Source organism: Lithobates pipiens, unplaced genomic scaffold (genome assembly GCF_037356315.1).
Source record: "Lithobates pipiens isolate NorthernLeopardFrog02 unplaced genomic scaffold, aLitPip1_a1.2 Scaffold_35, whole genome shotgun sequence".
Classification (NCBI taxonomy): Eukaryota; Metazoa; Chordata; class Amphibia; order Anura; family Ranidae; genus Lithobates; species Lithobates pipiens.
This window is the reverse complement of record NW_027507811.1, coordinates 587,210-607,640: the sequence shown is the minus strand read 5'-3', so window position 1 is coordinate 607,640 and position 20,431 is coordinate 587,210. Positions and strand designations below refer to the sequence as shown.

General features: G+C 46.0%; 1 protein-coding gene across 1 annotated transcript; it reads left to right on the top strand.

The window, feature by feature from the left end:
• Positions 1 to 358: 358 nt before the first annotated feature.
• Positions 359 to 19,226, top strand: LOC143955772 (uncharacterized). Its single transcript, XM_077465894.1, has 5 exons — positions 359 to 562; positions 6,694 to 6,913; positions 7,188 to 7,322; positions 7,411 to 7,534; positions 16,006 to 19,226. The coding sequence occupies exons 2-5, from the start codon at positions 6,818 to 6,820 to the stop codon at positions 17,088 to 17,090; spliced, it is 1,440 nt and encodes a 479-aa protein (XP_077322020.1). The 5' UTR covers positions 359 to 562; positions 6,694 to 6,817; the 3' UTR covers positions 17,091 to 19,226.
• The last annotated feature ends 1,205 nt before the right edge of the window (positions 19,227 to 20,431 follow it).

The window sequence follows — 20,431 nt, the reverse complement described above, 5'->3', positions numbered from 1 at the left end:
AAAAACTAACCTTAGAAAGTATTGTTTTGCTGAAAGCGTAGTTGATGCTTGGAGTAGACTTCCAGCAGAGGTAGCGAGTCTTTCAACAGTAAGTGGATTCAAACATTTTCTGGACAAACGTAGATCTGCTCTTGGACAAACGTTAAAACAGCAAGACAAGACTTGTAGTTTCATCTGTCTTTTTTCTTTAACTAAAATGTCACCTGGATCTGTAATAATGAAGGTAATGTAATGGGAAGATGTGTGACAAGGACAACAAAAAATAAATATTTATGACTGCAGTACCTATTCCCTCCGCAAGATGGCAGCCTTACTGATAGTGAGTGCAAATCTCTATGACACCTACAGACAGGAAGTGATGTCACATCATATAGGAAGTAGGAGGTGAGCCCGACGCAACAGTCACATGGTCCGCTGACATCACCAGGACCTTCTACTGGGTAGGAATTGGCCGCTACCCTGAAGGAAGTGCAGAGAAGACGTTGGTGGGACAGACGAGGCGGTTATACCATATTATGTTATAGTCATGAAGAGGACGGTTTGGATGATATTATGAGATGAGGTTGGTGCTGATGCTCGGGCCAGAGTTGGAAATGACTTTGTATGTTAATATTTTTAATTTTATCTGTTGGGCAATTGGAAGCCAGAGAGGGATGGAGGACACTGAATGGAGGCCATATCACTAGAGGGGTCACCGGCAGGAGGAAGGAGGTCCTGATTCCTCTATATAGATCTTTATATCACTAGAGGGGTCACCGGCAGGAGGAAGGAGGTCCTGATTCCTCTATATAGATCTTTATATCACTAGAGGGGTCACCGGCAGGAGGAAGGAGGTCCTGATTCCTCTATATAGATCTTTATATCACTAGAGGGGTCACCGGCAGGAGGAAGGAGGTCCTGATTCCTCTATATAGATCTTTATATCACTAGAGGGGTCACCAGCAGGAGGAAGGAGGTCCTGATTCCTCTATATCACTAGAGGGGTCACCAGCAGGAGGAAGGAGGTCCTGATTCCTCTATATAGATCTTTATATCACTAGAGGGATCACCAGCAGGAGGAAGGGGGTCCTGATTCCTCTATATAGATCTTTATATCACTAGAGGGGTCACCGGCAGGAGGAAGGAGGTCCTGATTCCTCTATATAGATCTTTATATCACTAGAGGGGTCACCGGCAGGAGGAAGGAGGTCCTGATTCCTCTATATAGATCTTTATATCACTAGAGGGGTCACCGGCAGGAGGAAGGAGGTCCTGATTCCTCTATATAGATCTTTATATCACTAGAGGGATCACCAGCAGGAGGAAGGAGGTCCTGATTCCTCTATATAGATCTTTATATCACTAGAGGGGTCACCAGCAGGAGGAAGGAGGTCCTGATTCCTCTATATAGATCTTTATATCACTAGAGGGGTCACCAGCAGGAGGAAGGAGGTCCTGATTCCTCTATATAGATCTTTATATCACTAGAGGGATCACCGGCAGGAGGAAGAAGGTCCTGATTCCTCTATATAGATCTTTATATCACTAGAGGGGTCACCAGCAGGAGGAAGGAGGTCCTGATTCCTCTATATAGATCTTTATATCACTAGAGGGGTCACCAGCAGGAGGAAGGAGGTCCTGATTCCTCTATATAGATCTTTATATCACTAGAGGGGTCACCGGCAGGAGGAAGGAGGTCCTGATTCCTCTATATAGATCTTTATATCACTAGAGGGGTCACCGGCAGGAGGAAGGAGGTCCTGATTCCTCTATATAGATCTTTATATCACTAGAGGGATCACCGGCAGGAGGAAGGAGGTCCTGATTCCTCTATATAGATCTTTATATCACTAGAGGGGTCACCAGCAGGAGGAAGGAGGTCCTGATTCCTTTAAATCACTAGAGGGGTCACCAGCAGGAGGAAGGAGGTCCTGATTCCTCTATATAGATCTTTCGATCATGGAGGGGTCACCGGCAGGAGAAAGGAGGTCCCGATTCCTCTATATAGATCTTTATATCACTAGAGGGGTCACCGGAAGGAGGAGGGAGGTCCTGATTCCTCTATATAGATCTTTATATCACTAGAGGGGTCACCAGCAGGAGGAAGGAGGTCCTGATTCCTCTATATAGATCTTTATATCACTAGAGGGGTCACCAGCAGGAGGAAGGAGGTCCTGATTCCTCTATATAGATCTTTATATCACTAGAGGGATCACCAGGAGGAAGGAGGTCCTGATTCCTCTATATAGATCTTTATATCACTAGAGGGGTCACCAGCGGGAGGAAGGAGGTCCTGATTCCTCTATATAGATATTTATATCACTAGAGGGGTCATTGGCAGGAGGAAGGAGGTCCTGATTCTTCTATATAGATCTTTATATCACTAGAGGGATCACCAGCAGGAGGAAGGAGGTCCTGATTCCTCTATATAGATCTTTATATCACTAGAGGGGTCACCAGCAGGGGGAAGGAGGTCCTGATTCCTCTATATAGATCTTTATATCACTAGAGGGGTCACCGGCAGGAGGAAGGAGGTCCTGATTCCTCTATATAGATCTTTATATCACTAGAGGGGTCACCAGCAGGGGGAAGGAGGTCCTGATTCCTCTATATAGATCTTTATATCACTAGAGGGGTCACCGGCAGGAGGAAGGAGGTCCTGATTCCTCTATATAGATCTTTATATCACTAGAGGGGTCACCAGCAGGAGGAAGGAGGTCCTGATTCCTCTATATAGATCTTTATATCACTAGAGGGGTCACCAGCAGGAGGAAGAAGGTCCTGATTCCTCTATATAGATCTTTATATCACTAGAGGGATCACCAGGAGGAAGGAGGTCCTGATTCCTCTATATAGATCTTTATATCACTAGAGGGGTCACCAGCGGGAGGAAGGAGGTCCTGATTCCTCTATATAGATATTTATATCACTAGAGGGATCACCAGCAGGAGGAAGGAGGTCCTGATTCCTCTATATAGATCTTTATATCACTAGAGGGATCACCGGAGGGAGGAAGGAGGTCCTGATTCCTCTATATAGATCTTTATATCACTAGAGGGATCACCAGCAGGAGGAAGGAGGTCCTGATTCCTCTATATAGATCTTTATATCACTAGAGGGGTCACCAGCAGGAGGAAGGAGGTCCTGATTCCTCTATATAGATATTTATATCACTAGAGGGGTCACCAGCAGGAGGAAGGAGGTCCCGATTCCTCTATATAGATCTTTATATCACTAGAGGGGTCACCAGCAGGAGGAAGGAGGTCCTGATTCCTCTATATAGATCTTTATATCACTAGAGGGGTCACCGGCGGGAGGAAGGAGGTCCTGATTCCTCTATATAGATCTTTATATCACTAGAGGGATCACCGGAGGGAGGAAGGAGGTCCTGATTCCTCTATATAGATCTTTATATCACTAGAGGGATCACCAGCAGGAGGAAGGAGGTCCTGATTCCTCTATATAGATCTTTATATCACTAGAGGGGTCACCAGCAGGAGGAAGGAGGTCCTGATTCCTCTATATAGATCTTTATATCACTAGAGGGGTCACCGGCAGGAGGAAGGAGGTCCTGATTCCTCTATATAGATCTTTATATCACTAGAGGGGTCACCAGCAGGAGGAAGGAGGTCCTGATTCCTCTATATAGATCTTTATATCACTAGAGGGGTCACCGGCGGGAGGAAGGAGGTCCTGATTCCTCTATATAGATCTTTATATCACTAGAGGGGTCACCAGCAGGAGGAAGGAGGTCCTGATTCTTCTATATAGATCTTTATATCACTAGAGGGGTCACCGGCAGGTGGAAGGAGGTCCTGATTCCTCTATATAGATCTTTATATCACTAGAGGGGTCACCAGCAGGAGGAAGGAGGTCCTGATCCCTCTATATAGATCTTTATATCACTAAGGGAGTCAACCGCAGGGGAAGGAGGTTGAGATTCCTCTATATAGATCTTTATATCACTAAGGGAGTCAACCGCAGGGGAAGGAGGTTGAGATTCCTCTATATAGATATCTATATCACTAGAGGGGTCACTGGCAGGAGGGAGGAGGACCTCTATTGGCAGAGAGAGGTGGAGAACACTGAATGAAAGCCAGTGGATGGACTGACAGAGATGGGTGGAGGACACCAAGCACAAGGAGATCAGAGCCCAGGGTTACACCTAAAGCCGCGTACACACGGACGGACTGTCTGGCCTACTTAGTCCGCCGAAACACATTTCAGCGGACAGTCCGCTCGTGTGTGGGCTTCAGCGGACTTTTTCAGCGTGCAGTCTGGCGGACTAAGTATTTCGGAATGTTGGAAATACTGTCCGCTGGACTCGCATTTCGGCAGACAATCCGCCCGTGTGTGTGCCAGTCCGCCGTACTTTTGAAATGAGCGGACTTTTCCCGCCCGGAGAAAATTCCGCTCATTTAGAGCGGGTATCCAGGTAGGTGGGGCCCACGACGGAGACGTCGCTGGCCCCGCCGCCTGGTATGGACTTAAAGGGGAACCCCCAACGCCGAAAAAAATCCACAACAGACCCTTGTCCGAGCACGCTACCCCTACCCATTCACCTGTAAAATAAAAGTACAAAAAAAACACAACACAGGGTTAAAATATTTTATTGCACAGCTCCGGGGGTCTTCCGTCTTCGGGGGTCTTCTCGCCGGACTCCTCCGCTATCTTCTTGTAGCTCTTTTGCTAGCGGAGAAGTCCGGCTTTCTTCCTCGCCGCCGGCCTCTTCTCCCGACTTCGGGGGTCTTGTCCCCCTCTTCGGTTCTTCTGCCGGGCCACCGCGCCTTCTTATAGCTCTTTTACAGGCGGTGACCCGGTCTTCTGTCGCCGCCGCCGCCTTCCGTTCTTCTTCTTCTTCTCCAGGAGATGTTGCCTCGACGATCTCTCCGGCCGGAATGCCACTTATATAGGGACAATGGGGCGGTGTCACATGGCTTTATGTCACATGGGTTGATGTCACATGGGGACTATGACATCGTAAGGGGGCGGGGTCACCATGTGACCAACCCATGTGACATAAAGCCATGTGACACCGCCCCTTGTCCCTATATAAGTGGCCGCGCAGCGTGTCCCTGGCATTCCGGCCGGAGAGAGCGTCGAGGCAACATCTCCTGGAGAAGAAGAAGAAGAAGAACGGAAGGCGGCGGCGACAGAAGACCGGGCCACCGCCTGTAAAAGAGCTATAAGAAGGCGCGGTGGCCCGGCAGAAGAACCGAAGAGGGGGACAAGACCCCCGAAGTCGGGAGAAGAGGCCGGCGGCGAGGAAGAAAGCCGGACTTCTCCGCTAGCAAAAGAGCTACAAGAAGATAGCGGAGGAGTCCGGCGAGAAGACCCCCGAAGACGGAAGACCCCCGGAGCTGTGCAATAAAGTATTTTATCTCGTGTGTTGTGTTTTTTTTGGACTTTTATTTTACAGGTGAATGGGTAGGGGTACATTGTACCCCATACTCATTCACATAGGGTGGGGGGGGGGCGGTATCCGGGGGCCCCCTTATTAAAGGGGGCTCCCGGATTCCGATAAGCCCCCCCGCCCGCAGACCCCGACAACCAACGGCCAGGGTTGTCGGGAAGAGGCCCTTGTCCTCATCAACATGGGGAACTGGTGCTTTGGGGTGGGGGGGCCGCGCGGCCCCCCCTTCCCCAAGGCACCCCCCCCATGTTGAGGGCACGCGGCCTGGTACAGCTCAGGAGGGGGGCGCTCGCTCGCCCCCCTTTCCTTGCCGGGCCGGGTAGCGTGCTCGGACAAGGGTCTGTTGTGGACTTGGGGGGGACCCCCACGCCGATTTTTTTCGGCGTTGGGGTTCCCCTTTAAGTCCATACCAGGCGGCGGGGTCAGTGACGTCTCCTTCGCGGGCCCCGCCTACCTGGAGACGCGCTCAAAATGAGCGGACTTTCCTCCGCGTGTGTGGGCGAGTCCGTTCATTTCAAAAGTAGGGCGGATAGTATGGCGGACTTAGTCCGCCGTATTAGTCCGCTCAAAAAGTGCCGTGTGTGGGCAAGTCCGTTCATTCGAAAGTATGACGGACTGTCCGTCGGATTGTCTGACGGACTAAGTTGGCAAGACAGTCCGCCCGTGTGTACGCGGCTTAACACCCTGGCTATCAGAGGCAGTACTGATAGTTGTACATTTGATCTCCATGGAGAAGAGAGAAGTAGAGCAGCAGTTCTGGGGATAGAGCCTTGGGGGAACCCCGATGGAAAGAGACCCCTCTAGTAATGGAGGAGACAGAGTTGTAGGTGACAGTGACGGAACGCTGAGATAGGTAGGAGGAACACCAGAGAAGAGCAAAGTCACAGATGCCGAGGGGGTGGAGCTTTTTGAGAAAGGAGCGGGAGGTCAACTGTTTGAAAGGTAGCAGAAAGACTTAGGAGGAGGGTCATCCTTCGTACACCGAGCTGGTGGTTGGGATCGGAGTGGGGTGAGCCTTAGGCATATACTCTACTGGAGACATGCACTTATAAAAAAAGGAAAAATCCAATACCATGACTCCATGACAAAGGTTCACATGATTGTTCGATATAAAGAGTTCATTGTGGTTGGCTGATATCGAAGATGGTTTTAAATGTTTTTAAATAAATGTTAAATTTTATGATTGAGAACTTGGCTGGTAGAACATTCCTTTCCCCTGATAGGGATGATGTGGAGGGAATAAGAAAGTCCTGGGATTTCATAGTGTACACAAAACCATGTGTCTTCTTTTTGACAATCAGAATATGGACCTCGAGCAGTACTCCGCGGGCTTTCCTTTTCTTCTGGAGTTCACTGATTATTGGATGTGAGGATAAGTTTCAGTTTATGCCCCTTTTATGAAGAGGAGCATCGTGTACAGATCACATGACCACCACAATCAGGATGGAGGAGGTCCGGAGCTACAGCATGGAGAAGATACTAAACCTCACCCTGGAGATCATCTACCTGCTGACCGGAGAGGTGAGGAGGATTCTGGGAGGTCACATGACATCACTCTTATCTCTATTAATAAAACACAGACCTGACCGGAGAGGTGAGGAGGATTCTGGGAGGTCACATGACATCACTCTTATCTCTATTATATAAAACACAGACCTGACCGGAGAGGTGAGGAGGATTCTGGGAGGTCACATGACATCTCTCTTATCTCTATTAATAAAACACAGACCTGACTGGAGAGGTGAGGAGGATTCTGGGACTCTAACATGATATTCCTATTGGTTCTCCAATACAGAGATTTCCTCTTGTGAAGTCCGGTGATCATATGACCATCACAGTGCCTCCATGTGACTCCCTAAAACCTGAGAGACACAACATGGAGAAGATTCTAGAAGTCACCAAGAAGATGATGGAGCTGCTGACAGGAGAGGTGAGGAGGATTCTGGGAATTGTGGGACATTATCCAGTAACAGACAAGGGATGTGTCTGGATGGTGACTGTATCATTGTGTGTGTCAGGTTCCTATAAGGTGTCAGGATGTCACTGTCTATTTCTCCATGGAGGAGTGGGAGTATTTAGAAGGACACAAGGATCTCTACAAGGACGTCATGATGGACAATCAGCCGCCCCTCACATCACCGGGTAAGAGGAGACTTTATTGTAAAGGAGAGAGCAGTACGGAGGCTCCACCTAGATCCCCCATCATCTGATAAACACATAGAAACAATGTATTCAGTCAGTGTGTGTGTTTCCTACAGATGGATCCAGTAATGGGAACCCACCAGAGAGATGTCCCCGTCCTCTGTATTCCCGGGATTCCACACAGGAAGATCACACCATCCCCCACCATCATCAGGTAGGGTGAAGAACAGTTATTGGTAGTTATGATTTATATACAAGCATGTTTTTTACAATGAATGTTTTATTATATATTCAGAGTGGAACCCTTGGAGATAATATTGTCATTAAAGAAGAGTATAAAGAAGAGGATGAGGAGTACGGAGTGATGGAGTTTTTAAAAGGACACAGTGATCTCTACAAGGACATCATGATGAAGAATCAGACGTTCCTCACATCACTGGGTAAATGTGTCCACCTAGTTCCCCCATCCAACAAATGAGGAGGAGATAATGGACACCATATGAAAGGTCCATCTCCATTCCTCCAATATAACGTCATGTTCCCTACAAATGAGGAGGAGATACTGGACACCATATGAAAGGTCCATCTCCATTCCTCCAATATAACGTCATGTTCCCAACAAATGAGGAGGAGATACTGGACACCATATGAAAGGTCCATCTCCATTCCTCCAATATAACGTCATGTTCCCAACAAATGAGGAGGAGATACTGGACACCATATGAAAGGTCCATCTCCATTCCCCAATATAACGTCATGTTCCCAACAAATGAGGAGGAGATACTGGACATCATATGAAAGGTCCATCTCCATTCCCCAATATAACGTCATGTTCCCAACAAATGAGGAGGAGATACTGGACACCATATGAAAGGTCCATCTCCATTCCTCCAATATAACGTCATGTTCCCAACAAATGAGGAGGAGATACTGGACATCATATGAAAGATCCATCTCCATTCCTCAATATAACGTCATGTTCCCAACAAATGAGGAGGAGATACTGGACACCATATGAAAGGTCCATCTCCATTCCTCAATATAACGTCATGTTCCCAACAAATGAGGAGGAGATACTGGACACCATATGAAAGGTCCATCTCCATTCCTCAATATAACTTCATGTTCCCAACAAATGAGGAGGAGATACTGGACATCATATGGAAGGTCCATCTCCATTCCTCAATATAACGTCATGTTCCCAACAAATGAGGAGGAGATACTGGACACCATATGAAAGGTCCATCTCCATTCCTCCAATATAACGTCATGTTCCCAACAAATGAGGAGGAGATACTGGACATCATATGAAAGATCCATCTCCATTCCTCAATATAACGTCATGTTCCCAACAAATGAGGAGGAGATACTGGACACCATATGGAAGGTCCATCTCCATTCCTCAATATAACGTCATGTTCCCAACAAATGAGGAGGAGATACTGGACACCATATGAAAGGTCCATCTCCATTCCTCAATATAACGTCATGTTCCCAACAAATGAGGAGGAGATACTGGACACCATATGAAAGGTCCATCTCCATTCCTCAATATAACGTCATGTTCCCAATGAATGAGGAGGAGATACTGGACACCATATGAAAGGTCCATCTCCATTCCTCAATATAACGTCATGTTCCCAACAAATGAGGAGGAGATACTGGACACCATATGAAAGGTCCATCTCCATTCCTCAATATAACGTCATGTTCCCATCAAATGAGGAGGAGATACTGGACACCATATGAAAGGTCCATCTCCATTCCTCAATATAACGTCATGTTCCCAACAAATGAGGAGGAGATACTGGACTCCATATGAAAGGTCCATCTCCATTCCTCAATATAACGTCATGTTCCCAACAAATGAGGAGGAGATACTGGACACCATATGAAAGGTCCATCTCCATTCCTCAATATAACGTCATGTTCCCATCAAATGAGGAGGAGATACTGGACACCATATGAAAGGTCCATCTCCATTCCTCCAATATAACGTCATGTTCCCAACAAATGAGGAGGAGATACTGGACACCATATGAAAGGTCCATCTCCATTCCTCAATATAACGTCATGTTCCCTACAAATGAGGAGGAGATACTGGACACCATATGGAAGGTCCATCTCCATTCCTCAATATAACGTCATGTTCCCTACAAATGAGGAGGAGATACTGGACACCATATGAAAGGTCCATCTCCATTCCTCAATATAACGTCATGTTCCCAACAAATGAGGAGGAGATACTGGACACCATATGAAAGATCCATCTCCATTCCTCCAATATAACGTCATGTTCCCAACAAATGAGGAGGAGATACTGGACACCATATGAAAGGTCCATCTCCATTCCTCCAATATAACGTCATGTTTCCAACAAATGAGGAGGAGATACTGGACACCATATGAAAGGTCCATCTCCATTCCTCAATATAACGTCATGTTCCCAACAAATGAGGAGGAGATACTGGACACCATATGAAAGGTCCATCTCCATTCTTCAATATAACGTCATGTTCCCAACAAATGAGGAGGAGATACTGGACACCATATGAAAGGTCCATCTCCATTCCTCAATATAACGTCATGTTCCCAACAAATGAGGAGGAGATACTGGACACCATATGAAAGGTCCATCTCCATTCCTCAATATAACGTCATGTTCCCTACAAATGAGGAGGAGATACTGGACATCATATGAAAGGTCCATCTCCATTCCTCAATATAACGTCATGTTCCCAACAAATGAGGAGGAGATACTGGACACCATATGAAAGGTCCATCTCCATTCCTCAATATAACGTCATGTTCCCAACAAATGAGGAGGAGATACTGGACTCCATATGAAAGGTCCATCTCCATTCCTCAATATAACGTCATGTTCCCAACAAATGAGGAGGAGATACTGGACACCATATGAAAGGTCCATCTCCATTCCTCAATATAACGTCATGTTCCCAACAAATGAGGAGGAGATACTGGACATCATATGAAAGGTCCATCTCCATTCCTCCAATATAACGTCATGTTCCCAACAAATGAGGAGGAGATACTGGACATCATATGAAAGGTCCATCTCCATTCCTCCAATATAACGTCATGTTCCCAACAAATGAGGAGGAGATACTGGACATCATATGAAAGGTCCATCTCCATTCCTCAATATAACGTCATGTTCCCAACAAATGAGGAGGAGATACTGGACACCATATGAAAGGTCCATCTCCATTCCTCCAATATAACGTCATGTTCCCAACAAATGAGGAGGAGATACTGGACACCATATGAAAGGTCCATCTCCATTCCTCAATATAACGTCATGTTCCCAACAAATGAGGAGGAGATACTGGACACCATATGAAAGGTCCATCTCCATTCCTCAATATAACGTCATGTTCCCAACAAATGAGGAGGAGATACTGGACACCATATGAAAGGTCCATCTCCATTCCTCAATATAACGTCATGTTCCCTACAAATGAGGAGGAGATACTGGACACCATATGAAAGGTCCATCTCCATTCCTCAATATAACGTCATGTTCCCAACAAATGAGGAGGAGATACTGGACACCATATGAAAGATCCATCTCCATTCCTCCAATATAACGTCATGTTCCCAACAAATGAGGAGGAGATACTGGACACCATATGAAAGGTCCATCTCCACTCCTCAATATAACGTCATATTCCCAACAAATGAGGAGGAGATACTGGACACCATATGAAAGGTCCATCTCCATACCTCCAATATAACGTCATGTTCCCAACAAATGAGGAGGAGATACTGGACACCATATGAAAGGTCCATCTCCATTCCTCCAATATAACGTCATGTTCCCAACAAATGAGGAGGAGATACTGGACACCATATGAAAGGTCCATCTCCATTCCTCAATATAACGTCATGTTCCCAACAAATGAGGAGGAGATACTGGACACCATATGAAAGGTCCATCTCCATTCCTCAATATAACGTCATGTTCCCAACAAATGAGGAGGAGATACTGGACACCATATGAAAGGTCCATCTCCATTCCTCAATATAACGTCATGTTCCCAACAAATGAGGAGGAGATACTGGACACCATATGAAAGGTCCATCTCCACTCCTCAATATAACGTCATATTCCCAACAAATGAGGAGGAGATACTGGACACCATATGAAAGGTCCATCTCCATTCCTCCAATATAACGTCATGTTCCCAACAAATGAGGAGGAGATACTGGACATCATATGAAAGGTCCATCTCCATTCCTCCAATATAACGTCATGTTCCCAACAAATGAGGAGGAGATACTGGACACCATATGAAAGGTCCATCTCCATTCCTCCAATATAACGTCATGTTCCCAACACATGAGGAGGAGATACTGGACATCATATGAAAGGTCCATCTCCATTCATCAATATAACGTCATGTTCCCAACAAATGAGGAGGAGATACTGGACACCATATGAAAGGTCCATCTCCATTCCTCAATATAACGTCATGTTCCCAACAAATGAGGAGGAGATACAGGACACCATATGAAAGGTCCATCTCCATTCCTCAATATAACGTCATGTTCCCAACAAATGAGGAGGAGATACAGGACACCATATGAAAGGTCCATCTCCATTCCTCAATATAACGTCATGTTCCCAACAAATGAGGAGGAGATACTGGACACCATATGAAAGGTCCATCTCCATTCCTCAATATAACGTCATGTTCCCAACAAATGAGGAGGAGATACTGGACACCATATGAAAGGTCCATCTCCATTCTTCAATATAACGTCATGTTCCCAACAAATGAGGAGGAGATACTGGACACCATATGAAAGGTCCATCTCCATTCCTCAATATAACGTCATGTTCCCAACAAATGAGGAGGAGATACTGGACACCATATGAAAGGTCCATCTCCATTCCTCAATATAACGTCATGTTCCCAACAAATGAGGAGGAGATACTGGACACCATATGAAAGGTCCATCTCCATTCCTCAATATAACGTCATGTTCCCAACAAATGAGGAGGAGATACTGGACACCATATGAAAGGTCCATCTCCATTCCTCAATATAACGTCATGTTCCCAACAAATGAGGAGGAGATACTGGACACCATATGAAAGGTCCATCTCCATTCCTCAATATAACGTCATGTTCCCAACAAATGAGGAGGAGATACTGGACACCATATGAAAGGTCCATCTCCATTCCTCAATATAACGTCATGTTCCCAACAAATGAGGAGGAGATACTGGACACCATATGAAAGGTCCATCTCCATTCCTCAATATAACGTCATGTTCCCAACAAATGAGGAGGAGATACTGGACACCATATGAAAGGTCCATCTCCATTCCTCAATATAACGTCATGTTCCCAACAAATGAGGAGGAGATACTGGACACCATATGAAAGGTCCATCTCCATTCCTCAATATAACGTCATGTTCCCAATGAATGAGGAGGAGATACTGGACACCATATGAAAGGTCCATCTCCATTCCTCAATATAACGTCATGTTCCCAACAAATGAGGAGGAGATACTGGACTCCATATGAAAGGTCCATCTCCATTCCTCAATATAACGTCATGTTCCCAACAAATGAGGAGGAGATACTGGACACCATATGAAAGGTCCATCTCCATTCCTCAATATAACGTCATGTTCCCAACAAATGAGGAGGAGATACTGGACACCATATGAAAGGTCCATCTCCATTCCTCAATATAACGTCATGTTCCCAACAAATGAGGAGGAGATACTGGACACCATATGAAAGGTCCATCTCCATTCCTCAATATAACGTCATGTTCCCAACAAATGAGGAGGAGATACTGGACACCATATGAAAGGTCCTCCTCCATTCCTCAATATAACGTCATGTTCCCAACAAATGAGGAGGAGATACTGGACACCATATGAAAGGTCCATCTCCATTCCTCAATATAACGTCATGTTCCCAACAAATGAGGAGGAGATACTGGACACCATATGAAAGGTCCATCTCCATTCCTCAATATAACGTCATGTTCCCTACAAATGAGGAGGAGATACTGGACATCATATGAAAGGTCCATCTCCATTCCTCAATATAAGGTCATGTTCCCAACAAATGAGGAGGAGATACTGGACATCATATGAAAGGTCCATCTCCATTCCTCAATATAACGTCATGTTCCCAACAAATGAGGAGGAGATACTGGACATCATATGAAAGATCCATCTCCATTCCTCAATATAACGTCATGTTCCCATCAAATGAGGAGGAGATACTGGACACCATATGAAAGGTCCATCTCCATTCCTCAATATAACGTCATGTTCCCAACAAATGAGGAGGAGATACTGGACATCATATGAAAGGTCCATCTCCATTCCTCAATATAACGTCATGTTCCCAACAAATGAGGAGGAGATACTGGACACCATATGAAAGGTCCATCTCCATTCCTCAATATAACGTCATGTTCCCTACAAATGAGGAGGAGATACTGGACATCATATGAAAGATCCATCTCCATTCCTCAATATAACGTCATGTTCCCATCAAATGAGGAGGAGATACTGGACACCATATGAAAGGTCCTCCTCCATTCCTCAATATAACGTCATGTTCCCTACAAATGAGGAGGAGATACTGGACACCATATGAAAGGTCCATCTCCATTCCTCAATATAACGTCATGTTCCCATCAAATGAGGAGGAGATACTGGACACCATATGAAAGGTCCATCTCCATTCCTCAATATAACGTCATGTTCCCAACAAATGAGGAGGAGATACTGGACACCATATGGAAGGTCCATCTCCATTCCTCAATATAACGTCATGTTCCCAACAAATGAGGAGATACTGGACACCATATGAAAGGTCCATCTCCATTCCTCAATATAACGTCATGTTCCCAACAAATGAGGAGGAGATACTGGACACCATATGAAAGGTCCATCTCCATTCCTCAATATAACGTCATGTTCCCAACAAATGAGGAGGAGATACTGGACACCATATGAAAGGTCCATCTCCATTCCTCAATATAACGTCATGTTCCCAACAAATGAGGAGGAGATACTGGACATCATATGAAAGGTCCATCTCCATTCCTCCAATATAACGTCATGTTCCCTACAAATGAGGAGGAGATACTGGACACCATATGAAAGGTCCATCTCCATTCCTCAATATAACGTCATGTTCCCAACAAATGAGGAGGAGATACTGGACACCATATGAAAGATCCATCTCCATTCCTCACTATAACGTCATGTTCCCAACAAATGAGGAGGAGATACTGGACACCATATGAAAGGTCCATCTCCATTCCTCCAATATAACGTCATGTTCCCAACAAATGAGGAGGAGATACTGGACACCATATGAAAGGTCCATCTCCATTCCTCAATATAACGTCATGTTCCCAACAAATGAGGAGGAGATACTGGACACCATATGAAAGGTCCATCTCCATTCCTCAATATAACGTCATGTTCCCAACAAATGAGGAGGAGATACTGGACATCATATGAAAGGTCCATCTCCATTCCTCCAATATAACGTCATGTTCCCAACAAATGAGGAGGAGATACTGGACACCATATGAAAGGTCCATCTCCATTCCTCAATATAACGTCATGTTCCCAACAAATGAGGAGGAGATACTGGACATCATATGAAAGGTCCATCTCCATTCCTCCAATATAACGTCATGTTCCCTACAAATGAGGAGGAGATACTGGACACCATATGAAAGGTCCATCTCCATTCCTCAATATAACGTCATGTTCCCAACAAATGAGGAGGAGATACTGGACACCATATGAAAGATCCATCTCCATTCCTCACTATAACGTCATGTTCCCAACAAATGAGGAGGAGATACTGGACACCATATGAAAGGTCCATCTCCATTCCTCCAATATAACGTCATGTTCCCAACAAATGAGGAGGAGATACTGGACACCATATGAAAGGTCCATCTCCATTCCTCAATATAACGTCATGTTCCCAACAAATGAGGAGGAGATACTGGACACCATATGAAAGGTCCATCTCCATTCCTCAATATAACGTCATGTTCCCAACAAATGAGGAGGAGATACTGGACACCATATGAAAGATCCATCTCCATTCCTCCAATATAACGTCATGTTCCCAACAAATGAGGAGGAGATACTGGACATCATATGAAAGGTCCATCTCCATTCCTCCAATATAACGTCATGTTCCCAACAAATGAGGAGGAGATACTGGACACCATATGAAAGGTCCATCTCCATTCCTCAATATAACGTCATGTTCCCAATGAATGAGGAGGAGATACTGGACACCATATGGAAGGTCCATCCTCATTCCTCAGGTCTATGTTGCACCGTTGATTAGTAGACCACCATACACAGTGACTGAGTGCAAAACACGAACACCCCAAATCCGTTTGTCGATGATGAATAATGATGAAGTTTCTCTCTCACAGATGGATGTGATGTTGGGAATTCCTCGGAGGGGCTCCAGATTTCTTCTACAGATTATGACGGAGAAGATGATGGAATCCCACCAGATTCTGAGAAGAAAAGGCCTTTTTTGTGCTCGGAGTGCGGCCAAAGTTTTAAACGGAAAGATCATCTGCATAGACATTTAAGAATTCACACGCGTGAAGGTTTTCCATGTGAAGAGTGCGGGAAATGTTTTTTGCGGAAAGATAAACTCTACATCCACCAGCAGATCCACACGGGTGAAAAGCCGCACACGTGTCCAGAGTGCGGGAAAAGTTTTATACGGAAGGAGGGACTTGTTGTGCACCTGAGAACCCACACGGGCGAGAAGCCGTTTTCCTGCCCGGACTGCGGGAAACGCTTCAATCAGAAAGGCAACCTTTGTAGTCATCAAAAAACCCACCAGAGTTCCTTGACGTGTTCGGAGTGCGGGACTTCCTGCGATAATAAATATGAACTCGCCATACACCAGAGAGGCCACGCCCAGAAGGAGGTCTTCTCCTGCTCGGAGTGCGGGATCTTGTGTGACCGGAGATCCCACCCCATCCACCAGAGGAGCCACACCGGTGAGAGACCGTTCTCCTGCTCCCAATGCCAGAAATCATTCGTGGTGAAGTCAGAACTCACCGTCCACCAGAGGGAGTGCGGGAAGTGTTTCTCACAACAGAGGTGCTTTAAAAAACACATGAAAATGCACACCGGAGAAAAGCCGTTCTCCTGTCTGGAGTGCGGGAAATCCTTCATTGAAAAGGCTGAACTTGCTGTGCACCTGAACAGCCACACAGGCGTACGTCGCTTTTCATGTTCAGGGTGCGGGAAGGGCTTCTCTCATAAAGGAAAATTTCATCGACACCAGAGAGCCCACACGGGTGAGCGACCTTACGCCTGTCCAGAGTGCGGAAACGCTTTCCTAAAAAATTCAGATCTTATTACCCACCTAAGAAGCCACACAGGAGGACACCCATTTCCATGCTCAGAGTGCGGGAGATGTTTCCCACAGAAATCCCTTCTTGTGAAACACCGGTGCAGGCCCACTGGGGGGCGTCCTTTTTCATATAAATCTTAGACGGGGCGCCTACGTAGGTACCATGTTTGATTGATAAACATATCATTGCCGTTCACCAGTTCAGACTGGGCAGTGTCCTCTTTCCTGACCAAAAGTGCGGGAAATGTTTCATCGATAAACATATCCTTGCTGTTCACCAGAGAACTCACAAGAGTCAGCGAGTTTTCCCCGTGCTCTGAAAGCATTTTCATACTAAAAGGAGAATACAACAGAAGCAGCAAGCCAAACGGTAACGAGTCCAAAGTGCTTTAAGGGTTCTTTAGCAACATCGCATAAAAGGCTCGACGCGTTTCGGACTAGAAAAGCTCCTCCTTCATCGGACTGAAGCTCCTCCTTCATCAGACTGAAAAATAAACTTATATCCACTCAAGGATATTTTTAGGCAAAAATTCTCCGTGTTCAAATGTATATTGCCTAATTTTTCTAGAGAATGAAAACTCGCAAACAATTTAATATTTTCTGGGAGAGGAGACCCCGTAGAAGAAGAAGAAGATGGCAAGTGCAATGTTTTAATGTCACGTAACTGTTTATCTTGTATATGTTTTTAGGAAAAAATACTCTAAAATGAAGTAAAAGTACAATAAAATACAAATTTTTGGGGAAAAAAAAATATAAAGGGCGGGGTTTGTGTCGAGTAAATGGATACCAAACGCGCCGAGCCTTAACATTGGTGGATTTTTCAGGCCTTCCTAGCCGGACTACCGGTGACTTCTCCTGTAGCATCACCTAGAGGCTCACCACTACAGCAATGGTGACAGACATACAGGGTCTGTCACTGGCCTCCCTCATACACATTAGGGAGGCCAGGCGGACACCTACCTGTCTGGAATTCACCTGGACAGTCTGGGTTTGGAATCATGTGTTCAGGTTTCAGGCGGAATGAAACCCGGACACCTTATTCAGACCGGGCTGTGGTGGGTCCCTAAGTAACCAAGATAGTCGCACACAAATCTGTTGCTGTCCGGAAGCTGCCGGCGTATGTCCAGGGGCAAGTTCGGCATCACACGGGGGTAGGGCGATAATATCAGCAAGAGCAATTTGGCCACACCCACTGTTCGCTGCGGTGTCCCAGGCCGCTAAAGTGTTCGGTTTGGCTTGAAGAAAAGGTGGCAACGCTACCCCTAGCAGACTCATGGTGGACCATTAAGCATCTTCATCCCCACTTAGAGGCTCGTTGTGGACCTTTAAGCATCTTCAGCCCCACTTAAAAGTTTGTTGTGGGCCTTTAATAATCTTTAGCCCCACTTAGAAGCTCGTTGTGGACCTTTAAGCATCTTCAGCCCCACTTAGAGGCTTGTTGTGGACCTTTAAGCATCTTCATCCCCGCTTAGAGGCTCGTTGTGGACCTTTAAGCATCTTCATCCCCGCTTAGAAGCTCGTTGTGGACCTTTAAGCATCTTCATCCCCTCTTAGAAGCTCGTTGTGGACCTTTAAGCATCTTCATCCCCACTTAGAGGTTCATTGTGGACCTTTAAGCATCTTCAGCCCCACTTAGAAGCTCGTTGTGGACCTTTAAGCATCTTCAGCCCCACTTAGAAGCTCGTTGTGGACCTTTAAGCATCTTCAGCCCCACTTAGAAGCTCGTTGTGGACCTTTAAGCATCTTCATCCCCGCTTAGAAGCTCGTTGTGGACCTTTAAGCATCTTCATCCCCACTTAGAGGCTCGTTGTGGACCTTTAAGCATCTTCAGCCCCACTTGGAGGCTTGTTGTGGACCTTTAAGCATCTTCATCCCCGCTTAGAGGCTCATTGTGGACCTTTAAGCATCTTCATCCCCGCTTAGAGGCTCATTGTGGACCTTTAAGCATCTTCATCCCCACTTAGAAGCTCGTTGTGGACCTTTAAGCATCTTCATCCCCACTTAGAGGTTCATTGTGGACCTTTAAGCATCTTCAGCCCCACTTAGAAGCTCGTTGTGGACCTTTAAGCATCTTCATCCCCGCTTAGAAGCTCGTTGTGGACCTTTAAGCATCTTCAGCCCCACTTAGAGGCTCGTTGTGGACCTTTAAGCATCTTCAGCCCCACTTAGAGGCTTGTTGTGGACCTTTAAGCATCTTCATCCCCGCTTAGAAGCTTGTTGTGGACCTTTAAGCATCTTCATCCCCACTTAGAAGCTTGTTGTGGACCTTTAAGCATCTTCATCCCCACTTAGAAGCTTGTTGTGGACCTTTAAGCATCTTCATCCCCGCTTAGAGGCTCATTGTGGACCTTTAAGCATCTTCAGCCCCACTTAGAGGCTCATTGTGGACCTTTAAGCATCTTCAGCCCCACTTAGAAGCTTGTTGTGGACCTTTAAGCATCTTCATCCCCGCTTAGAGGCTCGTTGTGGACCTTTAAGCATCTTCAGCCCCACTTAGAGGCTCATTGTGGACCTTTAAGCATCTTCAGCCCCACTTAGAAGCTTGTTGTGGACCTTTAAGCATCTTCATCCCCACTTAGAGGTTCATTGTGGACCTTTAAGCATCTTCAGCCCCACTTAGAAGCTCGTTGTGGACCTTTAAGCATCTTCAGCCCCGCTTAGAGGCTCGTTGTGGACCTTTAAGCATCTTCTTCCCTGCTTAGAAGCTCGTTGTGGACCTTTAAGCATCTTCAGCCCCACTTAGAAGCTCGTTGTGGACCTTTAAGCATCTTCAGCCCCGCTTAGAAGCTCGTTGTGGACCTTTAAGCATCTTCATCCCCACTTAGAGGCTCGTTGTGGACCTTTTAAGCATCTTCATCCCCACTTAGAGGCTCGTTGTGGACCTTTTAAGCATCTTCATCCCCACTTAGAGGTTCATTGTGGACCTTTAAGCATCTTCAGCCCCACTTAGAAGCTCGTTGTGGACCTTTAAGCATCTTCAGCCCCGCTTAGAAGCTCGTTGTGGACCTTTAAGCATCTTCATCCCCACTTAGAGGCTCGTTGTGGACCTTTTAAGCATCTTCATCCCCACTTAGAGGCTCGTTGTGGACCTTTTAAGCATCTTCATCCCCACTTAGAGGTTCATTGTGGACCTTTAAGCATCTTCAGCCCCACTTAGAAGCTCGTTGTGGACCTTTAAGCATCTTCAGCCCCGCTTAGAAGCTCGTTGTGGACCTTTAAGCATCTTCATCCCCACTTAGAGGCTCGTTGTGGACCTTTTAAGCATCTTCATCCCCACTTAGAGGCTCGTTGTGGACCTTTTAAGCATCTTCATCCCCACTTAGAGGTTCATTGTGGACCTTTAAGCATCTTCAGCCCCACTTAGAAGCTTGTTGTGGACCTTTAAGCATCTTCAGCCCCACTTAGAGGCTCGTTGTGGACCTTTAAGCATCTTCAGCCCCACTTAGAGGCTCGTTGTGGACCTTTAAGCATCTTCATCCCCA